We start from the raw sequence: 19,552 nt of genomic DNA on the forward strand, positions 1-19,552 counted from the left end.
CACTAGATGTCTTTCAGCTTTAACAGTTTATCTGTCTCCTTTAAAACAACACACAGTCTGGAGGTTTGTGCTGCGTCATGCTGCCGGCAGTTTCTCAGCCTCTAATGAGACAGCAAACAGAGCCAAGATGGCTGCCGCCATGTCATTGCAGTGGAAATGTGGGTTATTAGAAATGTAATATCCAAACCAGCTCTGGTGACTTCATGGCTTCAGGCTGTGAGCTGAAACCCAGAGAGTTCATAGCATCTTAACAGAGAATGAAGTCGTGGTGCTTTTATTCTGAAGCTGCAGGTGAAGAAGGATCCTCCACTGGATTCACTGTGAGTGAGTGGGGGGGGGGGGTGATGAGCTTCTATCACGTGACACAAACATGAAGAAACAAAAACAAATATCTCTGGTTAAAAAGTGGAAAAGTGGATTTGATGCTGTTGTGAACGAGTCTGTGCAGAAAACCTGCTGCAGCTTCACAGTACGAGTTTCTGACCAATCATCTGCTGGTCGGACCGACGTTCAGACCTTTATTCCACAGCCGACTAACCATCAGTACAAGTGTTATTCTGTGAGGTGACGAAAGATCTGCAGCGGCGGCAGCGGTGTAACGTGTTCGATGCCACAGCTACTTCAGCTCTAACTGTCCGCTGCTGCTGTTTGGATCCAGTGAGTCAGGATTCAAAGCTGTCGCCCTTTTCCTTTTGTTTGTCAGTGACCTTCCGACCTCTGATGGAGAACACACACACACACACACACACACACACACACACACACACACACACACACACACACACACACACACACACACACACACACACACACACACACACACATTGTAGGGTAACTGTTGGGAGGAAAGTGAGTTGAGGAATGTCTGAGTTTGGAATAACTCTGTCAGGAACAGTGCCAGCCAACCACCACTGTTTACCCTGTGTGTGTGTGTGCTTCTATATTTTCTAGGGTTCACACTTGCTTACATCTGCTTTTGTTTGTGTATGCATTCCACCAGTGTGTGTGTGTGTGTGTTTACCTATGCGGTTGTGTTTGTCCAGTATAAACCTCGGACTGGTCCTCGCTGGTAAACTGGTTGCTCAGGAGAAACAGATGTGGTGAAGAATGTCAGTGTGTGTTCACAGAGTTTAATCACTTCAGAGAGAAGCTGCAGGCGGACGTGAATGAGCGAACACTGAAATTATAAATCAAGGCATCGAATGTCACCGAGACATCGTTTGATCGTCCTGAGCAGCTGAAAACCAAAGATGTTCAGTTTATATCGACACATGACATCACATCCTCACAGTGAAGATGCAGTAAATAACATTTATTATTTAAAAGAGCTCTTTGTATGTGTTTGCTGTTGCTACGGCGAACATCACACACTGTGTCTAAAGATGGACGACACGTCTCCACTTCCTCCCAATGTACAAACATGTGGAGGTCCCGCCCATACACCCACCTGACCAGTCACGGGACAGTCTCACCTGTCAATCATAACAACTTAGCCTGTTTTTATATCATCAATTAACTAATTATAAACTAAAATATCAGAAACATGAACATTAGAACAAACATCAGTGTGTCTGAGTCAGTGTCTTCTTCTCCTGCAGCCTCCTGGTGAAATTTCTGTAAAGTGTGAGTCCATGTGAGGAGACAGCAGGACAATGTCCTGAAGCTTCCCAGTGAGCGAGTGGACGTGTTGACGAGGTTTCTAACACGTGACGGACGTGAAACTGGAAGAACACAAAGATCTCAGGATGCAGCGTCTGAAACAGCTGATGTCTGAAAACCCCTTGTGAAGGAGAAGCAGATCCAGCTGACGGCACCTCGACGTCGGCCACCTGCTAATAAAGGGAACAAAGAAGTAGAAGAAGACCGAAACCTTTTGATGAATCCAGTTTGTCGTGAGGAAAAGGTTCTGGATAAGAAAAACAGTGTAACTGATTTACACTGTTTACACTGTAGAAGAAGAAGAAACACTCGTGGAGGTCGTTGCCTCATCTTCCTCAAACACCAGCCCTGTCGGCCATGATGCGCACATGGATGAAGTCATCGCCACAGAACGAGCTGCAGACGCTGCTGCTCCCCCAGGAAGAGACGTGTGTGTCTGTGAGTGTGTCTTTGTGTGTGTGTGAGTCAAGGTTTATACGATGATTTGCAGAATGTCTCTGTTTTCTCTCGTCACTGTGACTGATGAGCTGAAGAAAGAAAGTTTGAACTTTGTAACAAGGTGAGCTGCTTTGTGATTTACACCTGTGGTTGCTGTGACGACCGCCTCTGTTTACTGTCTGTTGGTGCTTATTAGATTCTGTCTCCTCCTGTGTGTGTGTGTGTGTGTGTGTGTGTGTGTGTGTGTGTGTGTGTGTGTGTGTGTGTGTGAGTAGCCAGACTCAGTTTTCGGGAAATGCACATAAAAATCACATAAACCCAGGTTTTTAATTGCAATAAAAAGCACAAGGATCATTGTGCAGGTATTAATAACTGATAACGTGAATTATTGTATCAAACAAAGATATATCAAATCAAATCAAATATACTTTATCGTCCTCATGGAGAAGTTTTTCTTGGGCCAAAGTGCTACAGCAGCTGCAGAACAAACACAAGGACATATCGTGTCAGACCCAGAATAATAATGCAGAATAAAAGTGAGTTGAATATTTCACCTGCCCTAAACAATATCAAACATAAACCTTCACACACTTCAAACATCCCAACATGTTTCCAAAGACAGAACGTGTCAGTTAAAGTGTTTATGTACAAAGTTTGACTCCACAATTCAAATGAATTCTACTTTTTCATTATAAATATGAAGTGAAGAGTGTAATCTCTGTGTTCAGGACGACGTGCACTCGAGCTGCTGCGAGCGACCCATGAGAAACTCGTGATGTCCCACAATGCTCAGTTCTCCGTCTCTCGTCGTCGGGTCGAGGTAAACGACTGTGAACTGAAAATAAAGATGACGCTTCTTCCTCTTACTAGAACGTTAAAATAGATCAGAATCCTGCATCTTGCGTCGATGAGGCTTCACTGACATGTCGTCGTTGTGTGGGCTCACTGTCGTGCTGCAGTGGGAATCCTCCTCAGAGGCTTTAGTCCGCTCGGTCAACGACCCCCGACTCAAATGTTCCGTCCTCCATGTTTGACTGTGGGCGTGAACCTCAGAGGGAACTCGTCCTCTGTCACTTCCTTGAATCTGAAACTATTCATCTGGTTATTTTCCTCCTCTGTGAAACTCTGGTATTTGTTGGGCCCTCTCCTCGGGCCCGTGTCCTCGTTTCCCCTCCTGACGAGTGATTTAAAAACAATACAGCCTTGTTTCCACCGGACGTTTCCTGATTACAGTCTTGTGTTGGTTATTTCGTGAGTTCTGTGTCTCTGGTGAATCGATCTTCACCTTCTGTCTGATCAGTCTTTGGATACGACTTCATCCAGAAAACGAAAACTGCTGTTTGATTATTTATTCTGGTGCATGGTTCGTGGGGTCGATTGGGACCAGAAGGTCAGTGGTTTGATTTCCGGCTTCTACATGACATATTGTCCTTGGGCAAATGAATCAACCCGAATGACCCCTGACGTCTGCACAGTGCTTCAAGGGGTCAACACAACGAGGAAAGCAGAAGGCCTTTTAAACAAATAACATTCTTTCACACCTCGTTAGGTTCAGAGCTTCAGACTCTTCAGTTCAGTGTGAAGCTGAACATCAGGTGTGAGAGGTTCCTCAGAGCAGAAGAGGAGTTCTGGGTCTGGATCCAACTGAAAACATAAAGAGATGAAATATAAAAACCACTCGGACAATCAAGAGCATTTGTTGTATCACATCTGTGTGTAGATTATTAAATATTAAACTTTATTAGAACATGTTTGGATGTGAAAGTTAAAACATGAGCATTGTTCCTTTTAAACAAACTCACACTTGTTCCAGCAGCAGATTCTGATCACAGCTGAAATTCATCCTGATCATTAAACACCCAGTCAACCAGATACAGGTGTGAAGGGTGTCCACAAGTTCTGACCTCTCTCTCTCTCTCTCTCTCTCTCTCTCTCTCTCTCTCTCTCTCCCTCTCTCTCTCTCTCTCTCTCTCTCTCTCTCTCTCTGATGGTTTTGGACCTCTCTCTCTCTCTCTCTCTCTCTCTCTCTCCCTCTCTGATGGTTTTTGACCTCTCTCTCTCTCTCTCTCTCTCTCTCTCTCTCCCTCTCTCCCTCTCTCCCTCTCTCCCTCTCTCCCTCTCTCCCTCTCTCTCCCTCTCTCTCTCTCTCTCTCTCTCTCTCTGATGGTTTTGGACCTCTCTCTCTCTCTCTCTCTCTCTCTCTGATGGTTTTTGGACCTCCCTCTCTCTCTCTCTCTCTCTCTCTCTCTCTCCCTCTCTGATGGTTTTTGGACCTCTCTCTCTCTCTCTCTCTCTCTCTCTCTCTCTCTCTCTGATGGTTTTGGACCTCCCTCTCTCCCTCTCTCTCTCTCTCTCTCTCTCTCTCTCTCTCTCTCTCTCTCTCTCTCTCTCTCTCTCTCTCTCTGATGGTTTTGGACCTCCCTCTCTCCCTCTCTCTCTCTCTCTCTCTCTCTCTCTCTCTCTCTCTCTCTCTCTGTCTCTCTCTCTCTCTCTCTCTCTCTCTCTCTCTGCTCTCTCTCTCTCTCTCTCTCTCTCTCTCTCTGATGGTTTTGGACCTCCCTCTCTCCCTCTCTCTCTCTCTCTCTCTCTCTGTCTCTCTCTCTCTGTCTCTCTGTCTCTCTCTCTGTCTCTCTCTCTCTCTCTCTCTCTCTCTCTCTCTCTCTCTCTGATGGTTTTGGACCTCCCTCTCTCCCTCTCTCTCTCTCTCTCTCTCTCTCTCTCTCTCTCTCTCTCTCTGTCTCTCTCTCTCTCTCTCTCTCTCTCTCTGTCTCTCTCTCTCCCTCTCTCTCTCTCTCTCTCTCTCTCCCTCTCCCTCTCTCTCTCTCTCTGATGGTTTTGGACCTCTCTCTCTCTCTCTCTCTCTCTCTCTCTCTCTCTGATGGTTTTGACCTCTCTCTCTCTCTCTCTCTCTCTGATGGTTTTGGACCTCTCTCTCTCTCTCTCTCTCTCTCTCTCTCCCTCTCTGATGGTTTTGACCTCCCTCTTCTCTCTCTCCCTCTCTCCCTCTCTGATGGTTTTTGGACCTCCCTCTCTCTCCCTCCCTCTCTCTCTCCCCCTCCCTCCCTCCCTCCCTCCTGCAGCAGCTGGGTCGTCTTTACGCCGCCTGGAGTCCCGTCTCTCACCGGGAGATTGATCGTGAACCCGCGGACATGTCCGCCTGAGACCCGGCCTCTTCCTCCCGGAGCAGCGGATTCAGAAATTACGCGCACATCTGGATTCTTTTCCTTTTGCCTTCGGTGCGTAACAACTTGTCCAAGTGGGTCCAGAGGAGGAGCCGAGCAGGAGAATCGTGCACGTTGGAGGAAGGTTGTGGAAAGCTCCGGGAAAGTGTCTGATCCAATGCGTCCGGAGCGGCCGCTGGAAGAAGCAGAGAGAGACACGGGAGGACAGGAGGAGACTCACCGGCCGCTGGACGTTCATGTCCCCGGCACCAAGGTACAAATATGATCTTCACTTTGAAACATGGAACATCTTTAGTTTAAATAAAACACAATCAATGCATGAACGCACCGAATGAAGACTTTGAAAAGTCCACAGTTGCAGATGTTCTGTGACTCTTCGTGATTCTCTGAAACACTTTCAGAAGCCTTCACCTATAACCTGATTTAAAACAAACTCCCCAGAGGATGAACCGCTTTATTTCTTATCCTCACATCAGAAATAAGCAGCCACATCTCCTGCTCACTTGCTGGAATTGCACTGCGCATTGCAGCCTGTAGGCGGCAGTGACAGGTCTTTCAAAGTCAGTATGTGAACAGAGTAAAGAGTTTTTTTTGTTTGTAGCGTCACCAGTTGGACTTTGAGTGATTAATGCAGTTTTAAAGAATCTGAGGAAGACGACATGTCGTCACTTTCCTCTGTCTCAGTTTTCAAACACTTTCCTCCGAAAACAAACTTTCACCTCAGAGAAAACCAGTGAGATGTCGTAGAGATGGAGAGAAAGAGACGTGATCACAGTCAGACGGGATATTTGTAACAAGCTTTAAAAATAGAAACGGAAAAATGGACGACACTTCGCCACCAGAAATCAAGCTAAAATATCTCTGATACAAACACTGCCATCTGGTGGTGATGACTTTGGGGAGCCGTGGTATCGAGGTCCCGCCCATACTCAAGCTCGACCAATCCTGAGTCAGTCTCAACTGTCAATCAGTTATTTTTATATCGTCAAATAACTAAAACCAAACTGATCAGAAACACTTGAACAAACATCAGTGTGATAAGAACGACCTGAAATGACAGAAACCATGTTTGACAAACATTTATTTAACGTCTACTTGATCTGGCCAATGTCCCATCTGCTAACATGGAGGAGGAGGGTTTGTTACCTATACTGCAGCCAGACACCAGGGGGCGATTGAGTCACTTTGGCTTCACAGTCTAATGTTCCGCTGGAAACATTCCCCAACTCATGCTGTTGGTTGTTGTTCTAGACGTTTCCTTTAAAACTTTTATTCTGAAGAATCTGACATGTGGACATGTCTTTGACACCTGAGACAAGGTTGTGTATTTTTGTCTTTATTTGAGTCCTGATGTCCACACACCAGATTCATAGAGCAGGATGTCAGTGAAGGCACCGCCGCCACAGACAGTCCCTCCAGCATCTGTGTTTTATGGTTGAGTAAAAATCCTCCAGTCAGCAGATGTGGAGAGAAAAGCTGAGGTGAGAGTGACCACTGGGGAGAGAGCGCTGGGAACACTGGAGAGCGCTGGGATCCCTGGAAAACCAGGAAGCACCTGAAACACGGCACGATCTCAATCTCACTTCCATGTGAACAGCAAATCTGCAGAGACCCCGACATGAGGTTATAAATAACACACACACACACACACACACACACACACACACACACACACACACACACACACACACACACACACACACAGCACTTAACTGAAGACTGTGTGTGTGTGTGTGTGTGTGTGTGTGTGTGTGTGTGTGTGTGTGTGTGTGTGTGTGTGTGTTGGCAGGAAGTTGACAGTTATGTCCTTCTATGTATTGATCTGACTTAAAACACTTTTTGTCGATACCAAACACCCATCAAAGTTTAAAACGTGTGCGTGTGCGTGTGCGTGTGCGTGTGTGCGTGTGCGTGTGTGTGTGTGTGTGTGCGTGTGTGTGTGTGTGTGCGTGTGTGTGTCGTGCGTGTGTTGTGTATTGCCTCTTGAGGTCAGGCTGTAGACAAACAGAAACATGTTTTGTTGTTGCTGTCTTCTGTATGTTAACGCTGATGACATCACAGCGAGCTGCTCACTTGTTGAGTTCTGGCACAGAAACGTCTGCGTGTGATGAACCAATCAAAGCCGGACGTTGAGTCAAGTGTTTGACGGATAGAAGAGAAACTCACTGTGATCCGACCAGAGAGGGTTAAAGGTGAAGAGATGGAAACGATAGGGATGGAAGGATGGAGGGATGAGAGTTGGAGGAATGGATGAGTAAATAAATAATGTGAGGATTGGAGATATGGAGAGATGAGGGACAGAGGGGTGGATGGATTGAAAGAGGGATTAGACATAAGAGTTGGAGGAATGACAGCTCAAGGAGTGAGAAAGGGAGGATGAGAGATGGAGGGATGAAGGATTGAGTGATGGAGAAATGAGGGATGGAATCATGGATGGATGAGATGAAGAGCTGATGGGTAAAGGAGAGGTGGAGGTTTGAAGGGATGAAGGATAGAGAGATGATGGATGAAGGAATGGAGTTCAGATAAAACTCAGAATTTACTTGCTAAACTTAAAATACAAAGATCCATTGATTTCACAGGCAAACACAAATCAAACGCCCCCCAACTCAAATCAAACGCACCCCAAACATCTCAACTATGTGCGAGCACATTTAATATGGAGCCCTACACGATAATTATGGGATGTGGACTGATGGTTTCCTCAGTGACCAGAGTTTGTCGTTTATAATAATCAGTCTGACAATTTAACAAAGTCTGTGGTCAGAGAGAGAAAGGCTCTACTGTGTGTGTGTGTGTGTGTGTGTGTGTGTGTGTGTGTGTGTGTGTGTGTGTGTGTGTGTGTGTGTGTGTGTGTGTGTGTGTGTGTGTGTGTGTGTGTGTGTGTGTGTGTGTGTGTCTCTGGCGACAGATGTATACCGCAGTGTTTCCAACCTCACAGAAACCCAGTAAACATCATAAACAACATACACACGCACATAAATGAATAAATACATATAGTGACACACACACACACACACACACACACACACACACACACACTAGGTCCACTTCAAATCAAAAAGCTGAAGCCCGTAGCTCATCCATTGAATTACCAAATCCCATTAACAGCCTCTGTGGTGCTTTAACACTGAGCAGGAGATTTAAAGCTTCAGTGTTCGATTCCCACCAGAGTCAACATTTGTATATCGTTCAGCATGAAAATGAAAGTTCTATACAATCACTGACTCGTCTGATTCTCTAGAGAGTTTCATTGAGCTGGCGTCTGACTTTAATCAATCTGGAAAAGTGGAAAACAAAGTGTTAAATGGTTCTGGGTTTGATCCCCACCAGTCTTTCTCAGTTGTAGTGTTATTAACGATGGCGCTATGTAAACTTCTGTACAGTCACCATTTCACTAACCTGATTCTCTGGTGACTGAGTCGGCGTCTCACTTTAATCATAGTGGGAAACGTCTGTTTGATGGTCGTGGGTTTGATTCAGATCACACACAAACTTACCGACAGTACGAGGCTCTGTGGTGCAATGGACAGCCTGTTGGACTTCTAGCATCAGCACTGAGGAAGTGATTCAAGTGGGTTCGAGTCCCACCAGAGTCCATGTTATACATAATGAAGCCGGAAAATGAACGTTCGAATGGAGGACTCAGTTGGCATTTTAATTAAATCAGCAAATCAATGGAAAATGCCAATTTTTAAAATGGTTCTGGGTTTTATTCCCACCAAGTCTTCTGTCATCAGTGTTACCGTTAGAAAGTATCAAAAAAGACACATATAGAACACGAGGCTCTGTGGAGCGTTGGACTTCACTGAGGAAGTGATTCAAAGGTTGTGGGTTAGAGTCCAACCAGAGTCACTCTTATACATAATTTAGTTAATTAATTTCTATACGATCACTATATGACTTATATGATCTCTACAGTGTTTGACTAGGTTTGCATCTGAGTTTAATTACGGTTGAAAATCCTTAATTTTAAATGCTTCTGGGTTTGAGTCCCACCAAGTGTTCCGTCATCAGTCATTGTTAGAAAGTATCAAAACGGACACACGCCCACACACACTCTACTATTATCTAGATGTGGCACAATGGACATCTAGATAATAGTAAAAAAAAAAGGTTATTCCGAGCTTGTGGGTTTTAGTCCCACCAGACTCAACAGAGAAGTCTGTACAATCATTGTCGACTGAGTCGGTGTCTCACTTTCACATTAGTCAAACTGGAAAAGTGGAAGATGAGCGAATTGATTAAAGGTTTTCTGTTCGATTCCCACCAATGTCAAACCTTTAACCATCAGAGAACTGAGAAACTGCCACGATGTGACTGATAACTTCAGTCAGGTAGTATCGGACCTCATTGTTCCACACTCACATCGGAGAACTTCACTATCTTTGTTCAACTGAAGCTATTTATCTGTGGAACAATGGACAGCAAATTGGCCTTGTAGCAATAATATAATATAATGATGATTTATAACTGAGTGGTGAACATTATGTACCTTATGTATTAAGTTTCAGTCTAAATCTTCATCTGGTTTAAATGGTTTCAGTCGTCACTGGTTTTAAACAACTTTTATCAAACAGCATCATTGTTGAGATTTCAGAAGTCTGTACATTCCCATCATGAATCACTGGTCCCGCTCGGCCTCACTCTCCGTCTTCCCCGTCTCCCCATAAAAACAAGTTTTTCTCTGTCATTTCATTTCTTTCCACCAATTTGAGAAACAGACACACACACACTCTAACAACAGCATGCTGATGTTACTGTGTGTTATTAGTCACAAAAGACATGAATACGTACAGGGGATTTCCCCCACACACACACACACACACACACACACACACACACAATCAGTTTTACAGCAGCTGACGACAGTTTTACAGCCTCACCGATGGTTCAACTGTCCACTGAGACGATTCTGCTTCCAACTAAATAAAACACAACGCAGTGAAGTCATGAGGTTTATAATGGTGTGTTTTGTTTTTGTGCGTTTGGGATTCATTGTTTGAAAAGACAATCGTGTTTTATTAGAGCTTAGGCCTTATTGTGTCACAGTGTTGGTTTGACTCAGGTCCAGACCAACCAGCCCTCATGTCATGATCCTCGGGATGAACCCGAATCACTTTACTGTTTCCTTTGTGCCGTCATTAGCTCCGTGATTTGTACAAACTTTGGTGAGTGAAAGAATTCCAATGGCCTCAGCATGCTAACATGCTAAATGAAGGTGGTGAACATGGTAAATGTTAGAAGCATTAACGTCCGAGACGTTAGCATAACTAGCCTGACAACGCTGCAGGAAAGCTGCAGTTGTGCACACGTAGCAGAAATGAGGATACTGTTGTATGGTCTCGTACCATATTGGTGGTTTTTACGTGCTGAAATTTAAAAGGCCAGAACTAACTCAAAGTTACAGCCACATACAGCGAACACAGCTAAAGTTGACTCTTTACTGCAGTTTCGTCTTCCAGTGATGAGAGTTTATTTCAGACTTTTGAACATCTGCTTGTTTCTTCCTTTCAGAAATGTCGCCAGGTTCTCACGTCAAGTTTATTAATTACATGTCATTTTGATAATCTGACTCAGACTCTGACTTAATGTGTAATGACAAGCTTATCTGCCTTTAGTACAGAAAACATCAGGCCGGTATTTAAATCCGTTGTTTTGTCATGCTACCTGATGTAAACCTTTAACCTCTGGTGAGAATTGAACCCATGTCCTTTAAAGCACATCCTCGTTGTTGTGGTTCAGACCTTAAGTTGAGATGAGTTGAAGTAAAGACGAAGATGTGAAGTGAACAGATCGGCCAACAGTCGCTGTACCATCGTGTGTGTGTGTGTGTGTGTGTGTGTGTGTGTGTGTGTGTGTGTGTGTGTGTGTGTGTGTGTGTGTGTGTGTGTGTGTGTGTGTGTGAGGAGCTGGTTGATGCTATGAGCACAAAGGAAACAGCAGGACAACATTGTGAACATGTGGAGCTATTGTGTGTTTGTGTGTCAGAGTGAGAAAGAGAAAGAGGTGTCGGGTCTGTACACAAACACTGAGGGAGACCACACACACACACACACACACACACACACACACACACACACACACACACACACTGGCTGTGTTAATGCAGTCAGACTGAGATGACTGAAGATAAACAGGAAGGATTTAAAGTGATAACAAATCTATTATGTTAAAGCTCTAACATCATTTGAACTTGTAATGATATGACATCACATTAGACTCAGTAGATAAACAACAAGGTTAGAAACAACAACAACAACAACAACAGTGACCCTCCACCAACAGTCTCCTTATGAAACCACAGTTAAATTCACGAGATCACAAATCACGCTCATGAATATCATTCAAATAATAGAGTCGTACAAACGTGTGATTTAAATCTAATTCAGTTAGCAAACAAAAAACAAACAAATAAACAAACAAAGATGAAAACATGACGTCCTTGGCTGATGTAAAAAATATTGATTGACAGGAAGTTCACTGAATGAATGTTCTGTTGTCACCATTTCTATAGAAAGTGAAAGAGAACTCACGCACACAGACACACACAGACACACACAGACACACACACACACAGACACAGAGGACAGAAGGCGTCTTTGTGTCTCTTTTCTTCACAGAACTACTGGAAGTTTACACTCACTGTCATTGTGTTTGTTTAGCCTGGACCACTGAGCGTGTGTGCAAGTGCGTGTGTGCCAGTTGTGGTTTCATGTGGTGTGTATCCACTCCTGTGACAGTGATAATTAATGACTCGGTGTGTGTGTGTGTGTGTGTGCATGTGTGTGTGTTTTTACATCAATGGGCCTCCACCCTTCTGAAACACAATAAGTGTTTTTCCCTTTGTGGGTCAGCGAGGCCTCCCACATTGTCTTGTCTCGTCTCAGACAGAAACGGTGGCAGAGGACGTGCGGAGTTCAGGTCCCGTCTGACAGCAGCTTCAGAGAATCAAGCAGCTGTTATTGTAGCGTTCGTACTTTCAAGTCTCACAAGAAGCGTCTGGCTGGTTTTAACAGTGTCAGTTTTCATGGTTTTTAATTTAAGTGTCAACTCAAGCTCACGATCTTTGAATCACATGATCAATGTTGATTCTAAAAGTCCAATACACTGTCCATTGGGCCAGAGATCCTCACAGCAGCTGCATGTGTGTGTGTTTCCATGCTGTCTAATAGACCAAATCAATGAAGGCAGAATCGTGGGAAAGTGGGAATCGAACCAAAAAACAACTAAAAGTTGCGTAGTTCCCCCCCCCAACACGGCTGTGTATGTATTGTATGCATTATGAGGCTCTGTGGTGCACACTAGAGGTGACACTTTTAGAAGAAGTAATTCAAAGCGTGTGGGTTCGAATCCCATCAGAGTCAATGGTTTTAACTTGAGAAGCTAGACAGGCACTGACAATACTCATTAACCACAACTGATTACGTTCCTGTGTGATCAGTCATCTGGTCGTCTGCTCTGCGGTTTCCAACATGGAGGTGATGGACATTTGTTTGTTCAGTTTCTGTTACTCACCACATCTGAACAGGGGTCACCTGATCTGTGACCTCTGACCTTCCTGTCATGTGCAGGTCACTGCGAGGTGACGGCCAGTCTGATTAATTTAATGTAGCCGATGTCAGTCTACAGTCTGATGCCATGGCAACAAGATGCAGCTTTAATAACACACACACACAGTTTTCATGATGTAAGTGAGAGTGTTGGTCGTCTGCCATTGTCAGTCACTGGAGCGTGTGTGTGTGTGTGGTGTGTGTGTGTGTGTGTGTGTGTGTGTGTGTGTGCGTGTGCGTGTGTGTGAGAGATGAGGTGCTTTTAAACGAAAGCACCTGGAAACACCTTTGGCAGCTGATGATGACGTTGGCCAGTTTACAAACACACACACACACACACACACACACACACACACACACACACACACACACACACACACACACACACACACACACACACACACACACACACACACACACACACTGCAGCATGATGTATTGTGGTTAGAAATGTCTTAAGCATTGATGGACATGTTTTATCCGTTCCTTCTGTTTGGCGAGATGTGCCGACTACAATGAAAACTTGAACTAATTCATGGATTCAACATTATGAACAAAGTGTGTTCACATAAGAACAACACAACCACGAGTAAACATATGACACCAGATGACCTTTAATACAACAACACAAAACAAGGAGAGAAGCTCGTCACGTTCAATACGGACGTCAGGAAAGACATCAGTGTTTGTTAAACATGTCATCGACCTCATGTCTGAAACGGTTGGACTTGATGTCACGTCCCACTGTTCTGTACGTTAACTACACGTTTTACTAATGTTGAAAAGCCTCAGCAGGGATCATCCACTGGTGTTTACACACACAGGGTTTGAACCTGCAACTTGTGGTCCTGCTCCACATCCTGCTTGTACATTACTGACACAGACCCCCCCCCCCCATCTGACCCACGTCAGTTGTTCAGCAGCAGCTGCAGAAACACTGGTTTATGTACAATGGACTAATTGGGTCAAACTTCTTTACTGTATCAGTTACTTTGTAGGAGTTCGTTAGCACGCACACACACACACACACACACGCATACATACACACGCACACACACACGCACGCACACACACACACGCACACACGGACGTACACACACACGCACACACACACACACAGAGAAGAGGCCACATTCTTGTCTTTGGTCCAAACATTACACATGTCCTCAAGAAAAGACTCCTTACGTGTTGAGAGCGTCTCCTCGTCTCTTCGTCTCCTCGTCTCCTCGTCTCTTCGTCTCCTCGTCTCCTCGTCTCCTCGTCTCCTGACAAACACATGTTTCACCTCCTGCTCGTGTGTGTGACATGTTTTGAAGAAAAGAAGGAGGACGGAGAGAAAAGCTTGTATCGTGTAGCGTGGATCAGGAAAAGGAGACCAACCATTTCTCGTCATTTTTTTCTGCAGGATTCCACTTCCTGTGACATCATCACACCATGCCTGAGGGGTCACGGCGTGGCAGCCAGCGATCGCCCAGTACTTCAGGTAACAGAGGGTTCGAGTCCCTCCTTTCTCCTGCAGTTTCTATTCTATTGCTCCTCCTGCTGTGTTCTCTTCTTTTCAGGGATCAACAGTCGGTGACTTTAGTTCAATTAACATTTTACTTTCTTGTGTTACTGACACGTTAACGTGACATGGACGTTACACCACCATCAGTCCTGCTGACGCGTCCTTCCTCTGCTACGATATACTCAAAGTTTTACAGATTGAATCTGTACATATTGTTCACTGTGTACACAGTATACTCACTGGTTTGATCTGTGTATTTATACACAATAGTCTTCTCCCAGTGATTGAAAGTTTATTGGTCCCACCAGAGTCCAGATTTATAAAGTTCAAACCTGCCTGTACTGCAAAGTGACTTCACAGACTTATCATTCAAAACCATGTTCATATGGATCATTTTTAATTAGTAGAAGCAGGAGACCAGATTAATTCTGTAAAGTGATATGTTGTACAATGTGTACACACTATACAAAGAGACACACACTACGTGGAAGTCAGGCTCTGTGGCGCATTGGCCTTCTAGAGAAGAGTGAGACAAGTAATTCAAAGGTTGAGGGTTCGCATCCCACCAGAGTTGTGCTTTATACTTTACCAGATTCAGTTTTCTTGAAGGGTTTTCAGCTCAAACTGTCCAACTTTAGATTATTTACCCTTCAATGGTTTCACACTCAACTTTTTGAAACATTTAAGTTCTACACCCAAGAACTGACTTGTGGGTTTGAGACTATTATCTCTACCTTTTGTCCCTTTCAAAATAATGTTGTTGCTCGTTCACATGCACATTCACAGTTTTTGTGAGCCGTGACTTCCTTTCACCAAATGAGAGGAAGTCACGCGCACACACACACACACACACACACACACACACACACACACACACCACACACACAGTGGCTCAGTAATGATGTGTAATTACACACAACTCCCATGCTGTTTCAATGCTCTGCTGTTATATTGGCTTCCATAGTTAGCATTTACAACAAACACACACACACAGACACACACACACACTTGCAGGAACATACCAGAGCACACTTAACATTTCTGCAGAGTCTAAAACACTCTGCAATTATAACTCAGGCAACAGATTTATACACAACACAAAGTCTGTGCACACACAACTGACTGTTGTATTTATGTAACACACACACACACACACACACACAAACACACCAATACTGTGTGTGCAGGAAGTTGTCTGGTTTGTGGCGATTAAGTGTAGCACTGAGCAATGTTTCTGCTCTGACACACACACACACACGCACACACACACACACACACACACACACACACACACACACACACACACACACACACACATAAAATGCCACAGCAGATCTGTTGATTATAACCATTGAAAAGAACGGAGCAGAAAATAGAGAGAACGCCCTCGATAAGGCTGCAGAAAAAAACGTCCGGAGGAGAAAGGGAGGAAGGGTGAGACAGAAGTGGAGCGATATAAGAAACAGAGGGAGGAGAGCAGGAATATATATAACTCCAGACTGTAGACGTGATCGGCTGATTTCTGAAACTGAGTTTCAGAGGCTTCACTGTGGAGAAGGAGGAGGAGGAAGCTGAGAAGGATGAGGAGGAAGCTGAGGAGGATGAGGAGGAAGCTGAGAAGGATAAGGGGGGAGGTGGAGGAGGAGGAAGGTGGAGAAGGATGAGGAGGAAGCTGGAGAACGATGACGAGGAATGTGAAGAACGCTGAGAAAGAAGGTGGGAAGAATGAGGAGGAAGCTGAGAAGAATGAGGAGGAAGCTCGAGAAGAATGAGGAGGAAGCTAGAGAACGATGAGGAGGAAGCTGGAGAACGATGAGGAGGAGGGTGGAGAACGATGAGGAGGAAGGTGAATAAAAGATGATGAGGAAGGTGAAGAACGATGAGGAGGAAGCTGGAGAACGATGAGGAGGAGGGTGGAGAAGAATGAGGAGGAAGCTCGAGAAGAATGAGGAGGAAGCTAGAGAACGATGAGGAGGAAGGTGGAGAACGATGAGGAGGAAGGTGGAGAACGATGAGGAGGAAGGTGAAGAACGATGAGGAGGAAGGTGTAGAACGATGAGGAGGAAGGTGAAGAACGATGAGGAGGAAGGTGTAGAACGATGAGGAGGAAGGTGTAGAACGATGAGGAGGAAGGTGTAGAAGGATGAGGAGGAAGGTGTAGAACGATGAGGAGGAAGGTGAAGAACGATGAGGAGGAAGGTGAAGAAGGATGAGGAGGAAGGTGTAGAACGAAGGAGAGGAAGGTGTAGAACGATGAGGAGGAAGGTGTAGAACGATGAGGAGGAAGGTGGAGAACGATGAGGAGGAAGGTGGAGAACGATGAGGAGGAAGGTGGAGAACGATGAGGAGGAAGGTGTAGAACGAAGAGGAGGAAGGTGTAGAGCATGAGGAGGAAGGTGTAGAACGATGAGGAGGAAGGTGAAGAACGATGAGGAGGAAGGTGAAGAAGGAGGGAGGTGTAGAACGATGAGGAGGAAGGTGTAGAACGATGAGGAGGAAGGTGAAGAAGGAGGAAGGTGGAGAACGATGAGGAGGAAGGTGGAGAACGATGAGGAGGAAGGTGGAGAACGATGAGGAGGAAGGTGGAGAACGATGAGGAGGAAGGTGAAGAACGATGAGGAGGAAGGTGGAGAACGATGAGGAGGAAGGTGAAGAACGATGAGGAGGAAGGTGAAGAACGATGAGGAGGAAGGTGTAGAACGATGAGGAGGAAGGTGTAGAACGATGAGGAGGAAGGTGTAGAACGATGAGGAGGAAGGTGGAGAACGATGAGGAGGAAGGTGTAGAACAAGCAGAAAACAGTCAGGAAGCAGAGCAACGAGTGTAAACAGGAGGAAGCTGCAGCTCTGTGCTGTGACAAGCTGACCGAGAACTCACATCCTGTCTCTGTTGAACTGCCTCTGCTGCAGACACACACACACACACACATGCACACACACACACATGCACACACACACACACACACACACACACACACACACACACACACACGTTGTTCAAACTTCTCTGACTCGTTTTCATACATGTTCAGTAAAGTGAAGCTCTTTAGCTGAACTTATTCTTTGCACTCTTGCCAAGTGACTCAAAGGTTGTGGGTTCAAGTCCCACTTGAGTTGAAACTGGTGCTTTGGTGGGCCTGAAACTGAAAGTTACACTCAATTGACTCTCAGAATAAAAACGTAGTAAATTCTTTAAAGGTTCGATTCCCACCTAACTCTACCTCCATCTGCCTCCATAACCGTTAAAAAGACACACACATGAGGAAAGTGAGGCTCTGTGGCCTCATGCATTGGACTTGTAGTTGAAGAAGTGATTCACAGGTTGTGGATTCGAGTCCCACCAGAGTCAACAAAGTTCTGTCCAATCACTGAGTTAGTGTCTGGTTTCAGATATTAGTCGAACTTGAAAAGTGGAAATCTCAATCCCTGGTTTGTACTGTTAGAAAAGCCGAGAGCACACGAGCACACGAGCGTTTGGTCGTTTAGATGCTTTCAAACCTTTCCTGCTTCCTCTTTTACAATTTTGACTATTCAACACAACTCTGAGAAAGGGCTGTAATGTTCTTTAAAATGAAATAATGAAATAAAAGCTTAATTAATAACTTGTCTTTATACACTAATTAAAACTTGTAATAATATATGAAACATATTTAAACCTACTGGACGGGGTTGCATCTGCTGGTGAGAACTTTGGAAGATGAGTGAATGTAAATGATGAGTTACATTCAGGTTCTGACACGACTGAAGATTTACATGTTGACGTTTGTCGCAGGTTTGATAAAGTTCTCGTCTGTTAAACACAGTTTGACTCTTAGTTCCTTCGACAGGAGGTCAAACTGTAATGTTGACTCAGAGCCTAAAGTTACACTCCCACTATTTTAACATCTGGTTTTAAGTTACACCCTCGAGTTTAAACACTCGGTTCCCTCACCCCCCCCTTCTCTTATCTTTGATTCTTTGAATGTGTGAACGTTCTGGATAAAATGATGAGTTCCTCTCAGTTATTTAATCATTTACTGTTGCTGGTCTCATGTTCAGTACTTTTATCATTTATTTAGCTTTATTGACTCTCAGAACCTTTTAGCTGAGCTCGTACAGATTTTAGAGAAATGAAGCGTTTGAAGATTCTCCAGGAAATGACATCACAGGAAGTAAAACTACCAACGAAAACACACGAGGAACATTTCTACTGAGGTCAGAGGGTTAAAAAGGTCAAAGAAGAGACGAAGATCTCGATAATTTCTCAAATATCAGTGATGATTGTGAGTTTCTTCTTCCACAAAACCAGATGTAGAAGTAAAAAGTACAGAAAGACGTTAATGAACCAGAACAGAGTTCATGAAAGAGTCAATTAGAAAGAATCAGCTGCAGCAGTTTAAACCTCCACGTCGCTGCAGCTGCTTGAAACCAGATGTTTTTAATGTGAGTCACCTTTAAAATCCACATTTTAATGACAGAAAAAGATCAATTGTTCACCAGAACAAACCGAACTCTACATTCTTTAGTTTTTGAGACATGAACATTTTTCTCTGCTTTTCTCCCGACTCTGGTTCCACTGTAGTTATCAACTCTTGTTTCACGGCGTATAACGACCTGTAATCACGTCATCGTGAGCGTATAACATGATGAGGTAGAAGACACAGGTCTCCACTCTCTGCTGCAAAAAGAACGAATGTTTCAAATATGATGTTTTTTCAAGATATCAGATAAATATATAAATAACAGAGGTGATAGTTCATGTTAACACTTGATTTGATTTTCAAAATAAAAGCACGATCGATTTGACATTTTGAATGCGTAAAATAATGTGTGTGGAGGTGGAGCAGCCGTCCGGTCCGTGTGCTGCAGTTTGTCCAGTTTCTCAATCAGGCGGCGATTTGTTCTCTTCTAAGAAACATGTTCCATCCCAGTGGAACTGATAATGACAGTGAGCAGCTGCTCTCTCATTACTGTCATCGCACAGACTCTGGAATTCTCTCAACGTATAGTTTCACAGCGTCTCTTTAAAGGGGAATTCCAGCTAAACACGACACTGACGTTCACAGACATGTTCCTCAGCCTCGACGAGTCGTTCAGCTGCTGATGAAACTACCAGTCCATTCATCATCATCATCATCATCATCATCATCATCATAGTAAACTTTATACAGCACTTTTCCAACTGTTACGAACAGATAAGAGATTAACTGATTAATAACCGTCCGTTAGTTCAGT

The 19,552-nt window shown here is 44.4% G+C and overlaps 1 protein-coding gene across 1 annotated transcript in view; it reads left to right on the plus strand.

Moving 5' to 3' along the window:
- Window positions 1–5,189: 5,189 nt before the first annotated feature.
- plekhg2 (pleckstrin homology domain containing, family G (with RhoGef domain) member 2) overlaps window positions 5,190–19,552 on the plus strand; it is a 54,128-nt gene continuing 39,765 nt past the window's right edge. Inside the window, exons 1-2 of the mRNA XM_035155338.2 lie at window positions 5,190–5,532; window positions 14,238–14,315. Of these exons, the coding sequence (XP_035011229.2) occupies window positions 14,267–14,315 (49 nt within the window). The 5' untranslated portion in view covers window positions 5,190–5,532; window positions 14,238–14,266. The remainder of the gene's footprint in view (window positions 5,533–14,237; window positions 14,316–19,552) is intronic.

This window comes from Hippoglossus stenolepis, chromosome 4, assembly GCF_022539355.2.
Source record: "Hippoglossus stenolepis isolate QCI-W04-F060 chromosome 4, HSTE1.2, whole genome shotgun sequence".
Classification (NCBI taxonomy): domain Eukaryota; kingdom Metazoa; phylum Chordata; class Actinopteri; order Pleuronectiformes; family Pleuronectidae; genus Hippoglossus; species Hippoglossus stenolepis.